Here is a 26,897-nt window from a genome sequence, read left to right as displayed (position 1 = left end):
TGATCCCGGAAAAACAATCGGGGTGGTTCTAGTCAGTGAGCCAGGGAAAACCGACCGAGTTCGTTGTGAGCTCGTAAAACAACAAGTTTGGTTGTGAGCTTGTAAAACAACCGGCTGTAATCCAAGGGGTTATAGTGAATTCCCAAGTGAGACTTGGAGAGTGGACGTAGGAGCAAGGGTTAGCTCCGAACCACTATAAAAGCCTTGTGTTTGTGATTGTTTGTCTCTTTCTTTTACTCTCATTTCATTCACAGCACATAGCAATTAATTAATCATCTTGGTAAAGCATTAATTAGTCATCCACAACGTTTTAATTGCAAAATTATTTTAAAACCCAATTCACCCCCCTCTTGAGTTGTCTATCTAGGCAACAGCTTGTTTACTAATTGAGTAACTGAAATTAGATATGAGTTAAACACAAGCAATTTTTAATAACGGTTCGCCAGCCTTGGTCTTAAGTTGAGAACCATGGCTGATCCATAGTTCCTAATTTCATATCCATAGTTTGATCCTGCTGATCGAATCTATTTGCAAGAGTCATGCTGACCTAATCTATTAGGTTATCCCATTTTCATAATTCTTATCGGCTAATTTCTAAAATCAATTTAATAACTAGTATTAAAAAATTTGACTCATGGAGAGTAAAAGGAAAAAAACAGAAAACAAAAAAGCCATGGCACAGGCGACATTTTTGGGTTGAGTTCGATTATAACTCCTGCAACAAGCGCTGAGATTTGTTTGTACTTTCTCTATTTTGGGATGCTTGGATTCATGATTTGGTCTTTTGGGACCTGGTTGTGAGTAGCCACCCCATTTTATTTGAGACCTTTTCTCACTGTTGCGGGGAGAGTTGTAGGAGATACTACTGCTTATTTTTGTTTGTTGTCTTAATCTTTTGTTTGCTCGGAAGGATGGCCTTCCTCCTTTATTTCTTATCATTTCATATGCCTTTATGAAACTCTCGTCTAGCTGCTAAAGGTATTTATCCAGCAGTAGATCCGTTAGATTCAATGTCAATTATGTTACAAAGACGGATGTTAAGTGGAAAAGATCTAATATTCTAACAAATTTACTAAAAAGGGGCATTGGCTTGGTCTTTTATTTTATTAGTATAGTATCACAAGGGTTCTGTTGAATTTCAAGTATTAAGTTTCATTAAGTTTCATCAGTAAGCTATGAAGACTTACTTCACATTTGGTCAGATTCTATAGAATTAACAAACCTATGAGAGTTAAAGGAATGATGGAAAGGAATAAAAAGAAAAGAGAGGGAAAGAAAACAATTTATCAAAATACTTTTACTTTCAGCTGCAATGAAGCACACAAAATTCTTCTTTCCAGGTGGAAGGCAGTTAGTCGAAAGAACAAAAGTTAGAAAAGTCGTAGATTTAGAAGCAGATTTCGATTCTATTCTTTCTTTTTTTTTTCTTTTTAGCTTGTCTTTCTTACCGCCTTATCTTCGCCTATGGATTTCATCTATGGATATTGAAGAGCTTTTACCTAAATGGACTAAAAAATCTTTCCGAAGAAAGAGAGAAGGCGCGCTACACGCTACAACTAACAACCTGCTGAAAAACATAAGATTAGTGCGCCAAAACAATCCTAGTTTAAATACTAGCGTCCTACCCCAACGTTGTTGTACTTTATTTAACTTTCCTCCGCTTGTTGCTCGCAGAGAGATAAAATAGAAAAGGATATGCAAATGGGAGATGGCCTTCCCCAAATATCTCTCATTTACACCCCTGGGAAAAACAGGATTTGAAGCAAGGTCTGTTGATACAACCACACTTTACTAGCTTGATCAAGTGGCCCCTTTTTCCGGGGTACTACATGAAGTGGATATTATCTTTCCAAACACTATTATTATAAAAAAAAAAACTAGACCTCGACCTTTACTTTTATAATACTTGAATCAGATCGTAAGGTGCTCTGATACCAAGTATTACAAGAAGCACGCCTTCCTTGAGTCTCAGAACAGATATTACCATTATAAATGCATACCCTGAGGATGTATCTGCCACCTCTGAGTTCCACTCAGTCATAGCCTCCATCCCTGGCTTCAACTCACACACACACAGAGAGAGAGAGAGGTGCCAAATACTAGCAAGCATTATATATGAAGCCTTTTTCCCTCTTCGATCTTTCACTTCAGAACCCCAGAACAGGAGGTTCATTTTTCACTTCAAATGGAGGTCATAGCTGCGGGAACAATTAGTTCAGATCCTTATCTTATAGTAGCTTCAATAAAAGGCATACGTGATCTTGAATGCTAAAACTACAATAGAGAATGGATATGCACAAATTTTTTTAACAATATTCACGCTGCAGAAACAGAAGGTTCAATCCCCATTTCAACAAGCTAATGGCATTTAGAAAATACAGTCAGATCAATCAGCAAGCAAGAATGACTAGTCTAATCATTCTTTTTCAACTTGAGATTTCCCTTCGGTATTTTTCTCAGAACATTCTTATCGAACTTGCTGAATTGACTCTGCAGCTGCCCAATAAGGTTGTACACAAGATCATCAATTTGGTCATCATATTTCTCATAAATCACTGGCAGAGTGTGAGCACAAACAAATCCTGTATCAAATAAAAATGAAACAAGGATCTTAATATTTTCCACTCCAATCAGATATTATTGATGCTGTTTAGCGTACTCCGGGACTATTCAAATGCACAAGCTCACCTCTACAATTTCTTTAGCTAAAAATCTTTAACATATGGTGACATGTCTTAATGTTATGGTTACAGAAGGGCATTGTCAAGAAAACTAACTTATCATAGCAATACTTAATATGCCATCTTGTTTTTGCAGAAGACTAAATACCAAGTTATAGGAAAATGAGACTACATTCTGCAAGTGATACGTAGCAGGAAACCAAATTCATAAACCTGATAGGGTAGTTTCCTTGTTTGTGTAAAGAAACTTTCCTATTATTTGTATGCATCAATTGCCTACAAGCTTTACTACAGGAGACTGATAAAATGGAAAACGAGTTACATAAGATAAGAAGGGTATATCCTCACCAATATAAAAAAGAGTCATGAAATTGCACCAGCTCCCTATCACAGCAGCAGCCGACAAGCTTCCAACGACCTGAAAAGATAGCATCCATTTAAGCTTTGGACAGCTTTGTTTAAATATGAAACCCAGTGTGAAAAGAAAAAAATCAAGCCAGAAATTTAGAGAGAGAGAGAGAGAGAGCAGAATAATTAGCAAACCTAGGGTCAAAAACAAGTGGAATTGCTGGTGCATGTAAAGCAACCATGCTTCTCTCTCTCTCTCTCTCTCTCTCTCTCTCTCTCTCTCTCTCTCTCTCTCTCTCTGGTGGTTGTTTGGGTAAAGATGATTTTTGGTCTCAAATTTAAAATGATAAAGGTGAAAGTGTTTCAAACCACTGACGAAAGAATCAGGCATTTTTAGGTGATTACTGCAATGTCATTATATGCACTGCATCAACAGGGGTGAGAAAATAGAGAAAAATAATAACATTATATACAGGCACAATTCATGCTATTACTAGAGAGACGATGGAAAACAAAACTTCCATATCAGACTATGAGAAGATAGCTCCTAAAATGTCTTAAAAATTACAATTATAAATGATGTTTCCTTCTTTGAATTTGAACTTATCATCCACTACTGTTGTCTCTAGTATGACACCTATACCGAGGTCCTTTGGCTACTGGCTATGTTTTAAATTTATTTTCAAATATTACTTAGCGAAAGAGACCACTATACAGAATGTTATATTATATTTATCAAAATTCCAATCTTGATATTGAACTTCGTACCAATGCCCAACCAGTACCCTGTACTTAGTGACAGAACAGTACATACCTCGGTAGCGACACTCAATACAGGAGACATTCCAAGTCCTGATACCCTACCAATACAGTGTGTTTAATGCCCTGCACCAAATAGTACGTTCCGAAATTGCAAAACATGATATTCATAATAATTCATTAGGCACCACCTCTCTACCTTCTCTAGTAACTTTTGCTGAACCATCAGCTGATTCCAATCAAACTATAAAGACCATTAAACTGTAAATATCCAAAACTTGGCAATTCCATCAAACATCACTATAATAAGCTTAAGTACTTCCCTTGTAAACATTCAGCCAGTTCTTCAGGCTGTCAGCCATCATAACCAGCATAGCTATGTGGATATAAATTTGATTTGTCCTGTTTTTGTTTCCCCATGTATTTTGGCTTCTCGTCCTTTATGGGAGTTGTAAAGTGGCTAGCCACCTAAAAAGAGTATAAGCAACTCTAAAAATCATATGTGGGATTAAACTATTCCATTCATCACAGATCATGTTTCCTTGTTTTTTTTGTGTTTTCTCCGGTTCTTAAAGTGTATCATTTTATTTTTGAATTTTGTTTACAAATTCCAACAAACTTATTTGATGCCATCCCACTTCTACTATCCTCTAATAGCATTTACATCCACAATGCATTTTTATTTTTGGTCAATCTTCTTGAGCTCATCACCGTAAATTCTTATAACAGAGTTGTTAACATTTCCAAGCTCCTGCTTCCTTTCTTACCAATTACTTTGGTAATTTTCACCTTGCCGACCTAGCACTTAACTCTCAAGTTTAATGCACTTTAAATTGCTTTATAGTGTTAGTAAGCCCCTAGCGACTATCAAATGCATCGATCTTTGCAAGTCACCTCATCTCCTGCATGTCTGATTTGCCTTCACTGAATTTGAATACTTGGTTACATCTTCCAATGAAGAAAATCATATCTAGTTTGTCAATCTCCGTGCAATCACAAGAGTCATAAAAACCAACTTTAATCTAGATGCTTTACCTCTAGCAGCTTTGAATAAGGCTTCCAAATGCCTGGTCCCAACATATTTTCATCATCTGGCACCGCATTGTTTATGTTGGATGAATGACTAATCATCAGCTTCTGAATAATAATGCATATGACCTCTCTAGCCAGTGTACCACCTCATTAACCAGTTGAGGGGTACGCAATTGATTTATTAATATAGGTGCTTGCTTTTGGCGTTCAAAAATATACATCATCACTACAAGTTCAAGACAGATAGGAACAACTGCTACACAAGAACTCATTCTGTGTATTGTTAAGCATTATATTGAGGATGCCTCCCCCCATTCTTTGACGTTTGATCAGGCTTCATCCACTTTTAGGTCCAAGAATTTGCTTGATGTGAACCATGGAGAACATTAAATCTGACTCTCAGTGCTTTTATTACAGAATGACTAAATTAATATAACCATACCTGTCCCTGTCCCAACTATTCAATGTTGACTATGACCAGATTAATTGACTAATACAAAACAATTAGTTATGCAGGAATATGAGACAATCTATTATTATCAATGTATTACTTGATGTAAATGTTTCTTGCCAAATGACTTCTAAAATTAAGTATCAGAACCAACAGGACTAACACAAAAGCATGCAAAGGATGGGATTAAGATTATAGCATACCATGAGAAAGTGTTTCAAGTTTCTTCCACATGCAACATCTTGAATGAATCCCAAAAATTGATTGATTTCGGCACATATAAAAACAGCAATGTTCATAAACAGCTCATCAGGCAAAACAAGGCGAGGAACTTGAGATGGAGACCTGTCAGAAACAAAAAGTCAGTATCTTACCTTCCACACATTGTTATCTAATATTTGAGCAATTTCAATACCTGCTTAGCATGCCTGAAGCATTGGACCAGAGAAACTGAATAAGCATTCCAATAACAAGTGCCAAGCATAAGAGAGTTAAAAAGTGATAATTAAGCCACTCGAAGAGAACCCAGATAGCTGTTGCACCAGTCAGGACGCTTGATGATATCTTCTTGTTCCTCCATAACAACACATCAGCAGCTACAAGGAAAAAATGGAATTTATCATTTTGAGCAAAAGAAACATCCAAAAGCAGGAAATCTTGATGAAGAAATGGCTCACATTTTCCACCACCCAAAATATTATGAATAGACTTCCGGCGTCCAAATAGTTTATTCATCTGGGCAGTGACTGCATTTTGCTCTTCTGAAAATCTCACAGATTTTTGATTTGGGACACTGTCAGCAATGCTGTCCACTATGGTGTTCAGGATATTTTCAACTTTATTCTCCACGTGCCCAGACATTTTTCCTTCTGTTAAGCATCAAAACTGAATAAGGCAACGTATTGCATCCATTTGCATGCAATTTTAAAACAATTAAATAACTTTTTCAGCGTCAGTTAAATTACTTAGTATAGTAGAAAATACAGCTAAAGGATAATAAGATCAGCAAACACTGATCATATCCAGAAATTTTGGCAACAACATATTAGATTGCTCAGGGGAAGAAAATACAGCAGCATTAAGCAATAGTGGCGAGACAATCATCATGAGAAGTTGAAAACAGTTGTGGCAAGGATGATTTCTACATAAAAAGAAGGATGCAAGCACCAAAATGAAAAAAGGGGCGTCTAAGCCATGTAGAAAGAATAGTTCCATAAATGAAATTGTCTAGCAGGAGCAAGAAAAAGAAGAAGAGAAAAACAATTTCTAGTGTATTTTAAAAAATAAGAGGAGGCAACCTTTACATAGCTTATTTCTCTAAAAGACAAAATGGTGCGGCATATGCCCTAATGATTTGAGAACAAGCAATGCAAGGTCAGAGCAAAAGCAAGAGTTTAGCTACTTTAATCCCAGAAGCACCAAGTTTTTATTGTCTGTGAATGGAAGACAATACAAGGTGCCAACAGGACCCTCGAAGGCTTCACCTATATTAGATGTAGTTATAAAAATGTTATATTTATTTTTTATATAGGAAACGATATTATTTTTTTCAGTTGTTCTCATTATTCTTTATAATATGTTACAGTAAATGCCTTTTTCAAAGGCCTCAACCCATCAAGGTGCCTTGCATTATTTATCTCCTACTTTAACTCAATAAAAGAAAGAAAAGCCATCTGTGTACTTAAACAAACTAAAGAAATGACTCCAATATGATAAAGACAACCAAAATAACAAGTAAAAAGATTTTTATGGCTAGTTTCCTTTAGTTCTGACCAAAACCACTGAAGCTAGATTGGAAATGGCTAGTTTGACAAATAGTGGCCAAAATAGTCAAAATGACCAAAACCCGAAACTGGACTAGAATTCATTTCAGTTCAATCTTGAATGAAACAGATCCATTTGGCCGAACTTTGAGATGGTGCATTTATCCTTTTTTTAGGGGCCTTCACATTGACTAAGATTCATGGTGCCCCTAGAATTCGACACAAACATCCTATTGAAAACAACTAAACTTTCACATAGTATCCATGCCTTAAAGATGGTTGCATGACTTTCGAGGTATCTAATGGCATAACTGTTGTCAAAAAACTTGTCTATAGAGATGCTATCACATGACTCTTAGACCTAGAAGGAGTCATATGCAGCAGATTTCTAACAGGAAACATGGTAGCCAATCAATAAGCTAGCAGGGGTATTGCTGTCTAAATCATCTGAAGGCCTGAAGCCATAATTACAATTGTTAGGATCGACAGCATTTGCAATGCTTCACTATTTTGGCCCCAACTTCCTCATCCCACCTCTGATTGAGGTGATTCAAGTTGCTTGGAAAGCTAACTTGATATTGGACAAAATGAAAGTAACTTTGCTAAAAAATTCTGACTGTGCAGTTGCTGGTTAAGCTTTGAAATCACTTATATCTACGACACATCCTACCACTGAAATAGTTTGAGCTCTTTTAGAACCTGTGAGTCAAGTGTCACCACATAGCCTTGCTTTATTAATTTGAATCATTCAAGAGGTCATCTAAGGTGTTTTTAAGCCCTTTAGTTGATCTTAGCATGAATATCAAGACAGGTGATTTTCATCCCACATCACAACAACATGGTTTATTCTTATTGCAAGAGCAGTGATGAAGTTTAAGATAATAAAACCAGGAACTAGGAACACAGTGAAGAGTTGAGCTTCTCTACCAAGTTAGCATGTGGTAGAACTTAAAGAATCGTAGAGATAAATGAAAGCATGGAAAAAAGGGGTCCAAATCATGGTAGCATCACTTGCAAACCTAGCTTTCGAAATAAAAAAAGAAAAGGAAAAAAAAGGTTGTTTCTCTTCACCGTCAAGTCAACTCTCTTAATCAAATAGAAAATGTTTTGATTTTTTGTCAAGAATTTAGTTGGTTGTGTTTTTCCAACATTAAATCAAAGATCGTCACGAGAGTCTATCTATGTTAGACAACTCACTCTACTTAGGCAAGGTTCCGAACTTTTCCCAGGCTTAATTGTATTAGGATCAGGCCAAAAGCAAAGATAGCACTTCAAGCCTCTCCACCATGGTTATGTATAATAAGTAGCACTATATAGGCATGTACACATAGATATTAAATTCGGAATCATTAATATGTATTCCTATATTGGTCATAATGTTGAATCAACAAGGGAGACCTAACTTGCACATGCTAATGATTGGATCTTATTAGTCTTGAGATAAAGACAAGCAAAAACGGATTAGGGCAAGATAACCTGAGATGGACATGAGCTAAAGTGCACATATAATTATTAAAAATAAGAATAATTTCCATTTGGTATCATTTTCATCATCTAGTCTTTCCTGTTGAAACGAAGTCAACCATGGAGTCTGAGGAAGCTTCCTAAAAGAATTCTGTAACTTTTGCAACTGACCATTAATCAGATATAATTATAGATGTTATTTTAGTTTAACTCTTTGATTATAGTTTGCGATTTCAAGATGATTAGCACTTCTACATGAGAACTTGCCATCTTCATCTAGCCTCTTTCCAAATCTAGACAAGTGTTAGAAGATTATTCCTAGCCTGCATGAAATTGAAATGTGAGCAATAAGTTAGGTTTCCTTACATTTAAATGTTAAGGCCTGACATACATTGTTGACGCCTTCCCGACAGCTTAAACTTTTGGCTTATAGTCATAAGTTAACATGGTATTAGACACAAAGGTCATGGGTTCAAATCCCAATTCGGGGCAAAATTTCTTTATACAGCCTATTTATTATCTTGAGTTTTTTCTCTGCTTGATTTGTTTCTAGTTGTTACTTGGGTCGTTCATGACTTGTTTATACCTTCACGTGCATGGTACATGGTTATTAAGGTATGATATACATGGTTAAACTCTTCACTAATAGCTTAAGCTTTTGGTCCTAGTAGTTAAAGGTCGCAGGTTGAAATCTCATTTAGGTCAATTTTTCATTAAACCATCCATTGTTATCTTGAGTCTTTTCTTCTCTTATTCTCGGTTAATTCATTCTTAATTCATTCTCATCAAGTCATTAATGACTAATTCATGCCTTCATGTGCAGGGTCTAGGATGCACGGGAGGGGAGGGGGTGTTAAAGGCCTGATAGACATTGTTGACCCCTTCTGACAGCTCAAGCTTTTGGCATCTTGTAGTAAGTTAACAATTAATTAGACTTCTAGGTTTAATGATAGGCAAGTCTCTTACCTAAAGTTACTTATTTGGTATATGCTACCTGAAAATGTTTTTAATGAGTCATATAATGACAAAGCAAAGGATCATAAATCTTATTTAACCAGGACTTTGACATGACAAGACTATAACACACTTGTTTGTGGTGAAAGCAAGTGTTTGAAAGAAGTTTGGAACCATTCACAGATCTATAGCAATGGCTAGGAAAAAACTACGGGCAACATGGGAACATGATCTAAAAATGCTTAATGATCAAATATTACTATCTTTGTACACTATTGAAAAGTTTAATGTTTGAAAGCAAAATAGGCATGATCAAACCAAATATATTTGAGTACATAATATCGGTAGCAGTCGAAGGCTTACTATAAATTCAGCAGTTCAGCTCATACCATTTCTAATTCAGCTCATACATACATACGTAAGTACATACATACATACATATAGAGAGAAATACATGCATCTATCCATACATACATACACATATATATACATACATACATACATATATATATATATATATATATATATATATATATATATATAGAGAGAGAGAGAGAGAGAGAGAGAGAGAGAAAACTAAAATCTATAAAAGGAGAATAGTAAAAACTGTGCCATTCGTGAATTTATTTAGATGCTCTGGTCCCAACTCAAGTCCTCTTCCACTAAAGAACAGACCAGTCAATGAAAATGTATGAACTTCAAACAACGGAGCATTCAAATAATTAGGGCCCTTTTATTCCAACGTTTTCATTTCTAAGAATTTGTAGGATGGACTAATGTAGAGGTTCCAAGGTTAGATTTTGACACAGAAAACATAGATTACAAATGTTACCAATCCGAAAAATATTAACAAACAGCACCCCACAACATCAGCCAAACCAAGAAAATAAAAATCTCCAAATTTTTCTGCTCCTCAAACCATTCCACACAGAAACACCGACATAGCATCAAAAATTGAAGTTTTAAAAAACAAATACACACTAAAACCACAAAGTAGAAAAAGCTAAATAATAATAAAAGTAAATAAATAAATAAATAAGCAGATCAGAAACATCAACCGATCGGATGATTTGACACCCTAAGGTTACTAAATCCACAACCTATTGCGCAGATTTCAACAATAACAACCCAAAATCAAGCACTGAAACCCCTAAATCAGACCAGAAGTTACCCAAAGAAACAAACTCCAGCATCCAACCAGAATCTGTACTTTTGACGCAACACAAACTATATCAGAATCACCCGATACACAAAACAACAAAAAAAAAAATCAAAGCTTTCAGAAGCTCGAGCTTCGAAAGATCACTCACATGGACAAATAGATTATAAAAAATAAAGAGAGAGAGGACTCACCCGAGGAGAGAACCGACCGAGATAGAGAGAAAGAGGGGAGGGGGGGGGGGGGGGGATTGGTTCTTCGAAGAGTAAAGGATTTAGGGGGCGGCGATGGAGACGAGGTGGTGGGAGGAAGCCCAACGGTCGCCCTCAAACGGCTAAACAACGGGCTCGATATTTTTTGGGCACGAGGTTGGCGTGAGGAGAAGGACAGATGGAGAGGTTACGCCCGGTGTGCGGCGGACATATCCAAGTCCTTCGCGGCTATAAGTTCTACACGTGTAACCCTACCATTCGTGAAGCAACTGCACGAATTCCAAGGGTATCCGTGTATTATGCCGTTCTCCATGTTTACGATTTAGTTTCTGATATGTATCGGACGGAATCAACGAGCAGGTGACGTAGGACCAATTGACGGCTTGGTCAGAGGAGACTCTCAGGACTCACCGGTGGACGAGTAATTCTCGGGAGCGCCCGTTCTGCTACACAAAGATTATTAGGATGACGTGACGAAACATCATTGGCCTCGCGCCGCATGGCGCCTCATCGTTCTTGTCGGAATAAGTGCTCTGTGGGGCCAGTATAAATGCTCGAGAACGTAGCCACCCGGACAAAACAAGTGAATAATTTGTTTTTCTTTCCTTTTTTTTTTTTTTTGACTTTTTTCTTTTCGGACAAATTCATGACGGAATCTATTGGAAATGCCATAAGCGCCTTCACGAAAAGCTTCCAAGACTACTGAACTCAAGTTCTTTGACTTTACCCAGAAATGAACTTCAACAATCTTGACATTTACCTTGGTGATGAAGAGGATGACGAGGACGAGGATGGCAAGCTTTTTCTCTTTTTTTGTTTTCACTTGGATTTACCGCGCTCATTGTATCTTGTTTTGGTTTAGGTATACTGAGATTTTTGTACAAACTTCTCCAAGAAATAAAAAATAAAATTTCTCTAAGTACTTTCGGTTTGCACAGTTTGTTTTATTTGAGTTTGATTTATTGTACAGAATTTCTTTCTTTTGATGCCTCTTCTTAGGCTTAATTTCGATCAGAGAATCGGTAAGGATCCCAGCTAATCTTGGGTTATCATCATATGAGATTCTAAAGTTCATCCCCAGATCAAATTCTGAGTGAGCTCGGCTTATGGAGGTCCTAGACGGGTCCGAGGTGTCTTCATGGGAGTAGCTGGTTTCATTACCGAGCTCTCTATTACCTCGGAGGTCTTAGGTCGGAGCCCAAGCAATCCTAGGATATCCTTGATCTTATCTAAGTTGGACATATTAGTCATAGTTGACCGATCATCGAGATACTTCAGCTTATACGTCCCTAGTTGTATTGCTTCAGCTACTCAATTCGGTCCTTCCCAATTTAGGGTCAACTTTTCGAGCTTCCCTAGTTGTGACACTTCAATCTTCCTTAGGATGAGGTCACCAGATCGGAAGAGCTTTCTCTTGACCCTTGAATTGTAATACTGAGTTGCCTTTTGTTAATATGTTGCCATATGGGTTTGAGCTCGTTCTTTTATCTCCTCTAGAAGATCGAGATTAGCTTGGAGCTTATCTGAATTTGTGTAGTCGTTGAAGCTTTCCACCCGAAGTGATGGCAGTCTGATCTCTAGTGGAATTACTGCTTCTGTTCCAAACGCAAAGTTGAAGGGCATCTCTCTAGTAGGAATTCGATATGTTGTTCGGTATGCCCATAAGATATCATATAATTCTTCATTCTTCAATCCATAGTCTTTTTGCTCAGTCCACTCCTACTTTTAGGCCCAGTAGAATTGTCCAATTGGTTACTTTGGTTTCTCAATTGGTTTGGGGGTGTGCTACCAAAGTGAACCAATAATCAATGCCAAGCACGAAAGGTCTGGAACTGAGTATTGTCAAATTGACGCCCATTATCTATGATGATTACTCGAGAAAGTTCGAACCTGCAAATTATAGCCTTTCAGACAAAGTCTCCGAGGTTTTATCTTAGTAATCTGAGCTACTGGTTCAGCTTCTATCCATTTGGTGAAGTAATCCACAGCCATTATGAGAAACTTGCGCTGTCTGGTTGCCACTGAAAAATGTCCGAAGATGTTGATTCTCTATTGTGCAAACAACCAAGGGGCATTGATCTGTGTTAATGGTACCGCTGGTCATCATTGAATGTTGGTGTGGCATTGACATTTGTCACATTTCTTGACGAAGTCAGCTGCATCCCGCTATTATAAGGTCGGCGAGTAGTATCCTTGTCGCAAAATCTTGTAAGCAAATAATCTATCCCCCAAATGATTGCCACATATTTCTTCGTGTACTTTCCGAAGTGTATAATCTGCCTCAATTGGATGGAGGCACTTAAGGAGTGGCAATGAGAATGATCTCCGATATAGCCTGTCATCCAAAAAGACAGAATAGGAAGCTTGACACTTTATTCGGCGGGCTCCAATTCGATCTGTAGACAATTTTTCTTTAAAAAGTTAATTAGAGGATCCATCCAGCTCAGCTCGACCATGGTGTTCATCATGAACTCGGGTTTTTCGATGCTTGGCATCTTCTGGACTTCAAAATATATCGCTTTAGTCAAATCGATAGCTTCCTCCTAGCCAGGTTGTCCTACTACCGACTTGCGATGGGAGACGATAACTTCCTCAACATTAGCATACTTTTCTAACCACACCAACATCTCGACGAAGTCTATAAGGAAGCGTTTCTCCAAGAGAAAAGGAAGCGAGACGATCTTAAACCGTCCTTCATCGGCAACATCACGACTGATTGATCCTGGTCGCGGACTTCTAATGTTGCCTCATTAAAGCAGTTGACATAATTTCTGAAAGACTCTCCTTTCCTCTGTTTAACATCGAGCAACACATCAGAACCACGACGATGTCTTCAACTGGTGATGAAGTTCGCCGTAAAGAAGCGTCCAAGCTACTCAAAAGAATAAATCGATCCAGGCTAAAGCCCTAAGAACTAGAATTGAACTGTTTTGCTAAGAGTAGCAAGAAAAGCTTTGCCAAGCATGGCATCAATAGCTTCATGCAACATCACGAGAGCCTTGAAGCTCTCCAAATAATCCATAGGATCTAAAGTGTTGTCGTATGGCTCCACTTAAGGCATTTTGAATCGAGATGGGATCTGCTCCTCCACGATCTACTAGAAAAAAAAAAGAGATTTTGTGAAGAAGTTGAAGTCATTATCCAGCCTCGAAGTATATCCCTTAAGTGCTTGAATATGTCGACCCATCTTCTCAATCTTTCGATCGACGTCAGCTTTTCGTCGGGCTAGAACTCCGTCTGATGAGAAGATAAATGAGCTAGAGCGGAATCTTTGTCGGAATGGAGGCTTAGACTATGCCACTTCGCATCCCTAATAGGACTCCTACAAGGGTGTATTGACTCTGTCGGGACCACTCAAGACTTCGGAGCTGCAGATAGTGGCTAATTTGGTGCGTATGGTACGTTGGTTATTAAGAATGGTGACTGAGCTGAACAGGTTTTGGCCATGTTGGTGCTAGTCATGTTGCTGATTGCTGCAAACCCTGAACTGCCGCAGTCAAAGTCTACAAGCTTTGTCGACGGGCATATTCCAAGCTCTACAGTGAACCTCGTGGGGCCGGAGCGCGATGCTGTGAGGCATTTGATGCTCGGCGTGGTCTGTTGTTGAGGTGAACGGAAGAAAAGTAAAGTCGGGTATAATATATCATATAATATAAAATATAATAACTCTTTTCATCTGTTTTGCCCGTTGCCCCTCTCCTCCCGCCACCCTGACCACTCATCCTTCCATCCCATCCCCAATCCCTCTCCCACCACCCCCTGAAAACCCACCCCCTCCTCCCCTCCTCGCTCGTACCCCGTCTCCAAACCCTTCCCCCATGGTTTCGAGGGTTCCAGCGACTTGACGAGCGTCGCCATGCATCTGGCCATGGAGCGCTTGATGTCGTCGCCGGGGTAGAGGTTACAGGCCACCGCCACCATTGTCTGCTGGGTGGCGGCGCTGCCACGGCGGATCAGATCGGTGAGGTAGAAGAAGACTCCCTCAGAGGAGGAGAGGGCTCTGGGTGTAGCAGGATTAGCGGAGAGGGCATGGATTGCTCTTAGGGCGTACTCCGTCGCTTTCCAATCCGATGCCTTGCGGAGTAACTGCAGGAGCCGCTGTAGGCCCCCTTCCCCGATAATGGAATCTCGGATCTCCTCGTCGCCGGCGGAGGTGAGCGACCAGACGCAGAGGCGGCGTTTGTCTGGGCATCGACCGTGCCGAAGAGGAAGAGGTCAATCGGGAAAATGACGGCACCCTCCTAGGCCATGGTGATGCGGAGATGGATGATATGTTCTTAAGCAAAACCAGCGGGCGACGACGAGGGCTTGGATGGCGTGGGTGCTCGGTCGTGGGAAAGGGAGCTTGAGATCTGGCCCAAACGTCCGACGTCCAATAAGTAGTGGGCTCGGCTCTGAGGAGTAGGCCCGAAAGCCGAATTGGGATCTGACTTAAATTAAACAGTATCCTGACCTGAGCTCCATCCGAACCAGGTCCAGCCCGGCCGTCTAATCCAAAGCGCGTAGCTGTTGGTCCCCTTCTAAACTTTAATATGACGGACCGACGTATTAAGGCAGGGCAGCTCCGAGGAAGGTGCCGAATGCCGCTAGCGTTCGCTGCCCCTTTAATGCTTTCACCGTTTTTTTTTCTTCACAATATCTTCTCGTCGTCATCTCTTCCCTTCTCTTCCAATACGCTCTCGTCGGTCGTCCGCCTGCGGTACTCTCTCTCTGTCTCTCTTCCATTTGGATTCTAAATTAAGATATTTGCTGTTTCGGCATTGTCGGAGACCTCAAACTTTTCCCAATCGGGGGGGCTTCTCCTCCTGGCCTTGCAACGCTCTTCGTATCTCAAATGGTGTTCCGCCGTCCATTTTCTCTTACTTGTCGATTCCGGAGCCCCCCGATGATGCGAAATTCGCATCTTTCTCCCGAATTTTGATCCAAAATCCGGACTTTCCGACTCTTAAGATCCGATCCTTCTCAAAATTGGAGCCTTTCCTCATGGAGCTCGTCACCGAGGACCCGGCGGCGGAGGGCAAGGAGCCGGAGATGGAGAGCCCCGCCAGGGAGCCCCGCCACTACCGGAGCCATTTCCCCGGCGCGGTCCGGCAAAAGGCCTACCTTTTCGATGGCCACGGCAACTTCTTCACGAAGGAATGGGACCTCCGAGAGGGCAACGGCCGAGAGTTTTGCTGGTATCACGTCGAGCTCCCTAAGGGCAACCAGAAGCTCGCCATCTCCGCTCAGTACCTCATCGACGTTCTCTGCCCGCCATTGAAACTCCAAGACATTCTCACCCTCGTCAGCAATGGTCCCTTCTGCGGCCATGTGGATGGAGCCCTCGTGTTCCGGGTGAACTCTCCGGGCCCGGCGGCGAGCAATTTCACGCTTCGGCTCGCGGCCAGGGTCACCGAGAACTCAGTGATCACCGTGAGCCTGGGACGGGTGCCGAGGCTGGGTTTTTCGCAGACTGAGCAATCGCTGCTGTCGGAGATACCGAGCGTGGAGAGCCCGAGCCCACGTTTGGTGAGAGATGAGGAGATTGGTGGTTCAAGCGGCATTGTGATTCGCGAGCATGTTCTTGAGTTTTTGCTGACAATGAATCATTCGGAGGAGGCCGATAATCCTGTACCGAAGACTATTTCTAATCTCATTGTGCATATTGTTGACAGCCATATTGATCAGGTGCAGGATATAGTGACAAAGCTTGAGATGGAGTTGGATTCGATGGAGCTGGAATTGGACAAAGGTAATTATTGCCATGAATCAATCTTTGCCAATATCTTAACTGCTCTTATTTCATTGGCGCCAATATATCTATCGGTTATAGATTTAAATGTTAGTTACAGCACTGAATCTGTATGGAATGTTGTAGAAGGAAAAAAATGCAAATTTGGATTTGGAAATCGAAAGATTACTGTTTACAGAACGCACATGATTCTGGAGGCAACCTATAGATACTTACCTTAGATATTTCATGGCAAAGATTGGCAAAGAAATATCTTTTCTTTCCATGACAAAGGCAATCTTTTTCTTTATTAAGGGTATAATAGATATTTCACTCAACTTTTTTAGAAAAGTAGATGCTCAATCAAACATAAATCACTCTAAAATATACTATTTTCTATGGTCAACCAAATATGCTAAAATCATTTTTTTCAAGTATCATATTTCCAGGAATCAACTTTCCAGAAAAAATATTTCGGTAAGAAAAAATTCTTTCCGCGAACCAAACGAGTACTGAACGTAATTAAAAACTATAGATTAAGTGTGTTGATGTGGTAAAATAGTTTCTCCACAAGTCTTCAAGTGAATGAAAATACTAGATGATTGAAAACTAAATGTGGATAAAAATTGATATGTTAAGTAGCACAGCTGCCATTTAGTGAAGTTTATGAGTCATATGAAATTGTTTTGGTGGCGAATGATTGAATAGAGGCAATGAAAGATGACAATCATCTTTAACTTTGTGATAGAATTTTCAACCTATAATCCTAACACTCCTTGCTGCAATGACTTGGGTCTGCTGGAGAGAATGAAATGCAAGAATTTTCCTCAACAAACGTACCTCTGTATGATCGATTGCTTCTGAAGGTCTTTCACTGTTTACTGAATGGTCTTCCTTGTGTGATCATAAACAATTGGCTGATTTGTGAACAATTTGGGCTAGAGTGAAGAACAGCAAAGAGGTGCTTGTTGGACATTGTACGCATTCAATCAGATCTCCTCTTCTTCTATTTTTTAATTTTTATTGTTCTATATTCTCTGCAAGAGCAGCAAAGTACTCTGTTTAGTGCTCTTGATTTCTTATCTTCTTTAAATTTCAATAAATTATGGGTGGCAGCTTAGCCTCCCTTTCCCTCTAAAAAAAAAAAAACCTTTATGATAGGATACTGGACTAGGAAGTTTGATTTTGTGTTGAAGATTGTAGGAAAAAGAGGGGAAGACCTAAGGTAACATGGATGGAAGTTGTGAGAAAAGATATAGAAAAGCTTGAAATAACATAAGAAGTGGCCCCGAATAAGAATACTTGGTAAATGAGAATCTGTAAAGCTGACCCCAAACAGTTCAGAAAAAGGCTGGATTGTTATGGTGTGATAGGATGCTCAACTAGGAGGCTTACTCATAGGCAAATTATGGAAATGTTTGCTAAGAGATTGTGGATGTGATCATTTTATGTTTCTGTAAGAAAATTGTATAACAGATCACCAATGGAGGGAGCACGGCAGGTGTTGAGGGAAAATAAAGTTATGTTCACAACATGTAGGACAGGAAATCAGTGGCACTTGACTACTGTTATTTTGGGGAGAACAAGTATATGGGGGGCTAATACAAGGAATGAGAATCTTTTATGATAATATCAATGAGTTCCTAGATGCTATGGGCCTATGCAGGTAGGCATGTGACTCTTTCATCGTCACACTTTGTCGTATATAGAGGAATCTTAAAGTATGGGCATTATAAATGTTGTTTATGGATGATGTGTTGGTTAATGTCTTGAGTATATGGGCATGCTAAGATGAATCATACAAGGAAGCTTTAGGGATTGTTTCTGAAATCAGAAAGCATTGTTTGCATTTTCTATAGCAACATGTAAGGAAATCAATCTGTGGTAAATTTGTGAGCCAAAGGATATCACTAGTTTGGTATTTCTGCTAAGTTATGGCTGTTTGTCAGAAATCAGAAACATTAGGAGATATGTGATGGCATTTCTAGATTCAACTAGAGTAGGTGAACAAAATAAATATAACTATAACTATCAAGCCTTGGTCTTAATATTTGGGGTCAACTTGTTTAGACCTTTTCTGTCATTCTTTCCTATAAAGGCTTTGTTTGTAGTTTATCCAATTTTGCTTATAATTTTGTATTATCTGATCCTTCATTTCTCTTCCTTGATATTATAACAATAAGCTAAGTATAAAAGTCTCCAATAATGTGTCAGACTTGAGGGGTGAGTACGCTAAAAACAAGAAAGCTGGGACAGATATGCGCTAAACATAGGAAATATAAAACTTAGAAATCAGCTAATTGTGAAGCATTAAATAGTTGAATTAAGGAGTGGTAAGGTCTTATGGATTGATCAAGTTGGTGTTGCCCACTGAGATTTCAATGACATATGCCATTCTTATAGCATGCCATCATGTGGTACAAATCATATGGGGATATACAGGACCTTGTTTACTATGAAAATACAGTTTTGCTCTAGGTAACTTTTTGCTTGCTACTGACATAAAGTACATTTTATAGAGTTATCCTCTGTGTACGATGAGGCATCAGCAGCATTTGCACCATATAATATGGTATACAATGATATTCTAAATTTTGACGGTTATGTGCATTGGAGAACAAATAAAGCCATAGTTTGAAAAAGGCCTTAAATTTGGGTGGAAGAATGTATGGTGGAAAGTTAACGCTAAGAAAACCTCGAGAGAAGTGTAAAAATAGGATTTGAAGAACATACCATAGAAACATAGCCTTTTATAAGCATTAGTAGCAAGAGTCCACTGTTTATCTATTTTTTAGTTACAAAGCATCGCAACTGAATGAAGAGTGTGTTTGGTTCACGACCGGAACCGGAATGGCTTGGAATGGGAATCGGAATGGCCATATTCTCCAACACGTTTGGTTTATGATTGGAATTGGGATCGGAATATCCAATTGGGGCATTTTTCGAAAATCAACTAAGTAAAGGGGTATTTTTGGAATTTTTTAAAAGTAAATCTGGCAGAATGGGATTTGACTACTTGGAGAAGAGCCGGGATTAAGTTTTGGGGATTGAGGCATTCCCCCTTGGAATATGAATGGGAATGGGACTCCCTCCAACCAAATAACGGGAGTGGGAGTCACTCATTCTCATTCCCATTCTATAGCCCGACTACCCCCAACCAAACATATCCGAGATATATTTACAATTTTAGCTATTTCACTTACTTTTAGCATGGCTATGAGTTTCTTTTTAACTTTTTTTCTCCTTCTGCACTCTTACACTAGTGTGTAAGCATTGTTGGTCAATATACTCGCTGAAGCTATTCTTTTGTCTCTAGGAGGATCTACACTGAGGAAACAATTGTTGGATGATAGAAGATTTCCCAAAATGCATTTGAATTTGCAGCATCTCCTGCAGGTATTCTTTTTTTTTTTTTTTTTGGTGGAAAGCTAATGGTAGGAAGGTGGTGGTAACTTTAAAATCCTATAGTTGTCCAACTTGACATGAATCTGAGTGAACGAGTATGTTCAAATGTGCACATGCATGTGTATGATCATCTGCCTCTGGATCATTTGAACTAAGAACTCCCAACTCTAAATGGATTATTGATCTTCTCATTTTTCTATTCATATTGTAATCCAGGTAGTTGCTCATGGTGAGCAAGTATTCCCACGTGTAAAAGAGAAGTGTGCAACTAAAAGTTGGTTTGCGAGTGAAGACATAATTGCTCTTGAAGAACTAATCGGTCGTCTTAGGAGGCTAAAAGAGAATTTGGGATTCATAGTTAATCGGGTGACAGCAATTCAGGCTGGTCTTGATAGCTGGCAGTCAGAGCAAATAAACAGGAAGCTTTACTATCTTTCTTTTCTGTCTATGATCTTTCTTCCATTATCTATTGTTACTGGAGGTAGTTTCTCGCTTCACTTTATCAATTTGAAGTACTATATTCAATATCACATGATTCATTTACAAGGGACTCAGTTGGATAAATGTTTAATTCATCTATTCTTTTGATGTCGCAGTATTTGGGATGAATGTTGGGGGTGTACCATGGACAGGGCAAGGAGGCCCTGATTTGAAAGACGGGTTCCGTAATGTTATGATTCTCTGTGCTGTGTTACTGTTTCTGCTTCTAGTTTGCTTCACTTTTCCTTCCCTCTATGCACGGATATCTTCTGGGAGAAGGCATGCTGCACTGAGTTGGTCTATTGGTAGAAAGTCATTCTTGAGAAAAACCATTCATCGAGATAGATTTCAGGGAGGAGGTTACATCCACATCTGAAAAGTTACCTTGTTCTTGAACAGTTGGAATCAGTTTCTATAGCATATAATTAATAGATGCAGTTTTTATGGCATGCTAATATTATTCTTCGTCTGGATTGTCTCAAGTCTCTCCAAATCTCTTGCAGGGAATGTTCCATCTCTTTCTCAAGCAGTTTCTTGTAAAGGCCATTATAAGTACTCTCGCCCTTAAGCCAAATTTTCATAATGTAACAAAAAACGAATTTTGCTCCATCTTTTCAGCTGACTATTGCCGCAATTCGAAATTTTTCTCATCTTGGTGTGCAAGGATGTCAATTAACAGCGAAATGAATATCCTAAAACATCATGGATGGTTTGTGTGAAACCCAATAGTCCCACATCGGAAAGACTCGTTCCAGAGTCTAGGCATATGAGACGGTGTCTCCAAATCTTGCAGACGTGTTTTGGGAGAAAAACAAAACCGAGGAGGGGTGAAGGACGTTTGCATGAAGCCCCGAAATCGGACAATATCTGGTAGGGAAGCTCTGTGTTTTCCCCCTCACATGGCACCCACGTGGGCACTGGGTCCCTTACATGCCCCGCGCAGGCAGGGGCGTAACATTTGGTATCAGAGCCGAGGACGGCTCTTGTTCGATGGTGTGAAGAGTGTGAGGCTCAATAGTCCCACATCGGAAAGACTCGTTCCAGAGTCTGGGCATATGGGCATATGAGGTGAGTGTCTCTAAATCCTGCAGACGCGTTTTGGGAGGAAAATAAAATTGGGGAGGGATGAAGGACGCTTGCGTGAAGCCTCAAAATCGGACAATATCTGGCAGGAGAGCTCCATATTCCCCCCCTCATGTGGCCCCCACGTGGGCACTGGGTGCCTCACGTGCCCCGTGCAGACGGAGATGTGACAGTTTGGATGTTCCTATATGAATATGCACAGCCGTTGCAAAGCGATGCAATCATTTAAAAGAGCAACTGAAACTGAAGCAGAATTCATTTTGAAACAGGGTAAATCTGACAGAATTCTGGAGTGCTCTTTTATCATGTCTTCTATTCACTTGTTGGAGCAATGCGCTATTCTGGTCTAGCATTCCGCTGTTGCGGTGATCTGATCTGACGAGAGGAGGGTGGAAAGGGAAGAACAAGTCTTCTTGACAAGGAAAAAAAAAAGAAAAGAAAAGGTCTCAGCTTGTCTTAAGCTAAATCAAAATGAGACTGATATTGTATTAAACATAGACCAATCCCTGAAGAAAGAAAGAGCAGAGTGCACATATACTAATGTAGAGGAATTCTTGTGGAGAAAGCTTCAGGCATTTCTCTGATATACTTCTTCGTCCGATTAGTCCAGAGGGACACCAGACTTCAAGGTCATCCTTTTGGTATATCCAAGGATTTCATCTGATCAAAATGCTCTATGGTAGAGGTAAAGAAAGATATGATTGGCTAATTGACATGCCATCCTTTGTTGGCTAGGATGTCTCTGCATTGTGTGTCTTGAATAGCTAGCCATAAAGATGTGATTTTTCTTTTTAAACAGCTTTCAGATCCCTAGTTGTAATGCTGGAGTGATCAGCTTTAAATCACAATGGAAATGGCCTCCCTTAATTATCTCAGAAATTCTTCCCTTATAAGAAGGTGGTACATTGAAAAGTAATTATTTTTCTTGAAAATGTTATTTGCTTCTTCTAAGACAGGTTGCTGCTTCAACTGATTCCTAGCAAACTCAATAACTGAATCCATAAATCCATGCACAATATACTCTCATTCACAAAATCAACTATAGCACATGCCACCACTTCTGAACATAGTTAAAAATCAGCAACTTTATGCCTCCTAAGCCAAGAAGCAAGCATCACTACCACCATCCCTCATGGGAGTCTACTGGGAAAAATGATGATTCCCAGAAAGTGTCTTCTTGTTGCGGTCCTCCTGGTGATCCTATCGATCAATGCTAATACTTGTGGTGCTGCTCAGCTCCTATCAGAAGATCATACCACTGGTGTCAACATATCATCATTAGACTTGATTTATCATCTATAGCAGGATTGCTTCCAAGCATCCCCAGTTTCTCTTTCTTTGGACATGATGTTCATCTGCTGGATTTCTTGTCTTCCATATTTTGTTATCAGTTTTGAGGATTTGCAGGTTATTGATGACTGCAAAAAAAAAAATGGTAATGTGTTGATGCTTACCATTTTCTTTAATTCCAGTCTAGCTGATCCTTGAAGTCTGGTGTGATGCTTATCATCAGCTTGTACTGATGTTTTGAAAGTTTTCCGTGAAGTACGACTTGATCCTGATTTCTCTTTCCATTAACTCCTTTGCAGTTCTCATAATTGATTACAATTATATAATCATTTTGTGGAGATCTAACAGGTTTTTCTCTACGTAAACATGTAGAAGTTTATGATTGATCATTTTTTGAGCTATGTAGATATCACCCAACAAGCTTAGATCCATTCCCAGGAGGAGGTGCCAACCAGCTGAACCAAGTCTGTTGGCAAAAGATTATCATTGTTCTAAAATTCATCTTTTTTTTGCATAAGATTAAACATTCTAGATGTACTTGTTAATGCATGCACACCAAAAATAATGCTATTTGATAAATCCAATTTTGTCTAAGATAGTCTTGACATTGGCCGAGCTGCTGCTCTGACTCCTAATTGGGTAACAAGCCATTTTTTCCCTTCTTTTGGATAATTTAATCAAATATGAACTGTAAATTTAAACTTAGTTAATGAGTCTCAGGAAATCAAGTTTAATTGGCAGATAACTAGTCAATTAAAGAAGTAAATGCAGTGCCAAGAAAACTACTTTGCTACCAATCACCTGCTAATGATCATCGTTCGCTCGGGATGTGGTAGTTGCGGATTGATGCCGGATCGGCGATATCTGCTGCTTAGCCAATCATCGACTTCCACATCTCCCTATCTGCAAGTGGATGATCTTTAATTTCTTCAAAAGAGGTTAATCATGGTTTGCCGGAGAAACTATCCATTTTGTAATTTTTGTTTTTCCTGGGTGGAATACATATGCCGCATACATAAACAGCCTATGTACATGTATAGCCGCAGCACACGGCCAGGTAATTATAAGGAAGAACACCAAGATTGGAGATTGGAAAGCAATGTGGTGCTACGTGGACCAATCAAAGCTTCTAAAACCCTATCCAATCTGAAACTCTCATCTTCCCTGGATCCAGTTCCACGTCCACCCCATATCCAGAAAACCATTTCTCTCCACTCATCACAAAGCCAACGCAATAACCCCCCCACTTCCACCTACCAAAAGCCAACAAGAGAGGAAGACAGACCTCGGAGGGAGTGGTGAGAGAGAAATGGCATCAACTGCTTGCTTCCTCCACCACCATGCACCCTCCACCTCAAGGACTCCATCACGTCCCATGCCGCGCATCAGGCCTACCCAGCTGGTCTGCAGGGCCCAGAAGCAGGCAGGCCTAGAAGCCGAGAGCGACGCCGTGATCTCCCGTCGGCTGGCTCTGACGGTCCTCGTCGGCGCTGCTGCCGTCGGTGTGAAGGTCTCGCCTGCCGATGCCGCCTATGGGGAAGCAGGTAGTCTTTCCTTCAACTCTTACCCTGCAATAAAAACACTGGCAATAATTATTCAACTTGAGGCCTGTGATAGTCCTAGCCATCAGTATGTGTATAAATTACATAAGAATTTGAACAGAAAAGGAAAATATAACTAATTTGAACATGAGTATAGTATAACTTGTATCCAATTTTTAAAGAAATAAAAATGCCTAAGATTGTTTGTTGGATGCAGCTAATATCTTTGGGAAGCCGAAGACAGACACAGACTTCTTGCCAATCAGTGGCGATGGCTTCAAGCTGATGATACCATCAAAGTGGAACCCAAGCAAAGAGGTGGAGTTTCCTGGTCAGGTGCTGAGGTTTGAAGACAACTTGGACTCCAACAGCAACGTTGGCGTCATGGTCACCCCCACAACAAAGTCATCCATCACTGACTATGGCAGCCCTGAGGAATTCCTCTCACAAGTAATTACATTTCCTCTCTATTTTAGTTCTTAATATACTAGCAAAGTTTCAATCATGGGAGTTTTTTTTTTTTGATGTAACAATCATGGGAGTTTTCTAAGCCAGATAATCTTAACCAGGCCATACTCAACAGTATAAAAACAAATCATGAGGAACTGTAAGAAATCCTGAATAGATGGTATGTTATTATCCTGTTGTTATGTGCATTCCTCATGCCAAAATTAATGCTTCTTAGCTTGTTAGAATTTGGTGAACCATGAGTCCTAACCAGTGAATCTTTCCTGCATATGTTCTATTAATCCTTTGCCATCTGTTATAATTAAAGGCTGCACCTTCTGCCACTGCTAGCTTTCTACATTTTCTTGCACTTCATCCATATTCTTTAAGTGATCCCATCCAATTTCCTAAACCTTCAAGATCAGCTGCGTTTCTTATTTGGCCCTCCAATTTTTTTATGGATGACTACTTATCTGAAGATTTTTTTTGCCGCATCCACTGTGGCTAATCAAATAAAGCTCTAAGTGATCTCATAAAAGTTTGACTTTAAGAACAAGAACCAGGGGAGAAAAGTTATGTCAGCTTCTCGATATACACAGTTGGTGAGGAACAATGATCAGCAAAATTCCTCAACAAGTAGCTCATGGGGTTTCTATACTAGTTGCTCGAGTTCAAAAATAAAAAAGAAAAAAGGGGGGGGAGAAAAAATCATGTAGTTGCTCAAGACATTAAATACAAGATTTTGGCAACTGCGCAAGGCTGCAGCCCAAGTTTATAAGCAAAAGTTCTGATACCAGAATGCTGGAGGACTTGAGTTACAATACATTTCTGTGCAGGTTGATTACTTGCTAGGGAAACAGGCTTACTCCGGCAAAACAGTCTCTGAGGTATGTTAAAAACCATGACAAACTTATTAGTCTTTATCAATACTTGGTTGTGCCTTTTGATGCTCACATGAGACAAAGAAAATATTCAAGGAAACATTATGAAACTATACAATTTGTGGTGATAGGGTGGGTTCGACCAGGATGCTGTAGCAACAGCCAACATATTGGAAAGCTCCACACCGGTGGTAGGTGGGAAAAAATACTACAACATCTCAGTTTTAACGAGGACAGCTGATGGAGATGAAGGTGGGAAGCACCAGCTCATAATCGCAACAGTTTCAGATGGTAAACTATACATCTGCAAGGCACAAGCTGGTGACAAGAGATGGTTCAAGGGTGCCAGGAAGTTTGTGGAGAGCACAGCCAACTCCTTCAACGTTGTATAAGAAGGAGGCGTTATGTGACATTTCTTTCTGTAAATGAGTTGAAAGCAATCAGAACTGCCATCTTTAGGATCAGAATATGTTTAATATGAGTTGTTTGATAAGAAATCGGTAAATGGGATTTCAAGGTGCCACTCAAGCAATTTTAATCTGAAATATCTTTGGAAAAATCTCCATTTCATTTGTACCCCCTAAATATTGTTTAATTATATAAAATGTTATAATTTCACCAGTCTTTGATGCTGTAATAGAGGTTAAGCTCTGGGAGTTATGCCTAAGATTTGGAAGATGGCAACTTAAAGATGATGGAACACTGTCCCATTCAATGGTTGCTCCATCTTAAAGATGATGGCTTTAGGAATGATGAAACAAGTCATCAGATAGTCCAGTAGTGCACACAATACTGATTTGATCAGGTAAATAGAGTCCTCCATTTCTAGCCCTCCAATCTTCCTTGCATGCTTTGAGTTAATGCTCTCTAGTCCGATTTACTAGGCCTCCTTCCAATGATCAGCACCCCAAGATATAGCCACATGCCAGTATATTCTGATACTCCCACAGTGCCTTGATTCTTTGCTTCATGCCAAGATTAACCTTCGAGTCGAGCTTCAATGAAGATTTTTGCAACTTGACCCTCACCAAACATCAAGTAATACCCCATGACAATTTCCTTCAGCACTATAGGTTTTGCCTCAGTGGCATAAACCACCAACATACAATCATCTGCAAACAAAAGATGCGATATTTGTGGAGCTGCTAGGTCAAACTAGTAAGCAATTGATGCATGGTTGGAGATAGCAATCCTCGACATACGTAACAATGCATCAGCATATATAATAAAAAGGTAT

At 39.6% G+C, this 26,897-nt stretch overlaps 3 protein-coding genes across 5 annotated transcripts; 2 read left to right on the top strand and 1 right to left on the bottom strand.

The window, feature by feature from the left end:
* Positions 1-1,772: 1,772 nt before the first annotated feature.
* Positions 1,773-10,958, bottom strand: LOC103721345 (reticulon-like protein B8). Of its 3 annotated transcripts, none has more exons than XM_039131943.3 (6): positions 10,624-10,764; positions 5,949-6,140; positions 5,687-5,867; positions 5,475-5,616; positions 3,030-3,099; positions 1,773-2,198 (listed from the first exon to the last, which is right to left on the bottom strand). In XM_039131943.3, exons 1-6 carry the CDS (start codon positions 10,643-10,645, stop codon positions 2,182-2,184), a joined length of 624 nt encoding a protein of 207 aa, XP_038987871.3. In that variant the 5' UTR covers positions 10,646-10,764; the 3' UTR covers positions 1,773-2,181. The 3 variants fall into 3 exon arrangements, with proteins under 3 accessions (XP_038987871.3, XP_038987870.3, XP_038987869.3); XM_039131942.3 differs by lacking the exon at positions 10,624-10,764 and adding an exon at positions 10,806-10,958 and having other exon boundaries at positions 2,147-2,582; XM_039131941.3 differs by having other exon boundaries at positions 2,147-2,582; positions 10,624-10,762.
* Positions 10,959-14,506: 3,548 nt separating this feature from the next.
* On the top strand, positions 14,507-21,025 carry LOC103721346 (uncharacterized). Its single transcript, XM_008811520.6, has 4 exons — positions 14,507-16,554; positions 19,850-19,929; positions 20,155-20,419; positions 20,535-21,025. The coding sequence occupies exons 1-4, from the start codon at positions 15,807-15,809 to the stop codon at positions 20,792-20,794; spliced, it is 1,353 nt and encodes a 450-aa protein (XP_008809742.4). The 5' UTR covers positions 14,507-15,806; the 3' UTR covers positions 20,795-21,025.
* A 2,960-nt stretch (positions 21,026-23,985) lies between these two features.
* Positions 23,986-26,281, top strand: LOC103721347 (oxygen-evolving enhancer protein 2, chloroplastic-like). Its single transcript, XM_008811521.5, has 4 exons — positions 23,986-24,335; positions 24,550-24,782; positions 25,616-25,666; positions 25,792-26,281. The coding sequence occupies exons 1-4, from the start codon at positions 24,101-24,103 to the stop codon at positions 26,050-26,052; spliced, it is 780 nt and encodes a 259-aa protein (XP_008809743.4). The 5' UTR covers positions 23,986-24,100; the 3' UTR covers positions 26,053-26,281.
* Positions 26,282-26,897: the final 616 nt, after the last annotated feature.

The sequence above is a fragment of the Phoenix dactylifera genome, chromosome 9 (genome assembly GCF_051530095.1).
Source record: "Phoenix dactylifera cultivar Ajwa chromosome 9, Ajwa_hap1_PhDact_Kaust_v1.1, whole genome shotgun sequence".
NCBI classification, from domain to species: Eukaryota; Viridiplantae; Streptophyta; class Magnoliopsida; order Arecales; family Arecaceae; genus Phoenix; species Phoenix dactylifera.
This window is presented reverse-complemented; position numbering and strand designations above follow the sequence as displayed.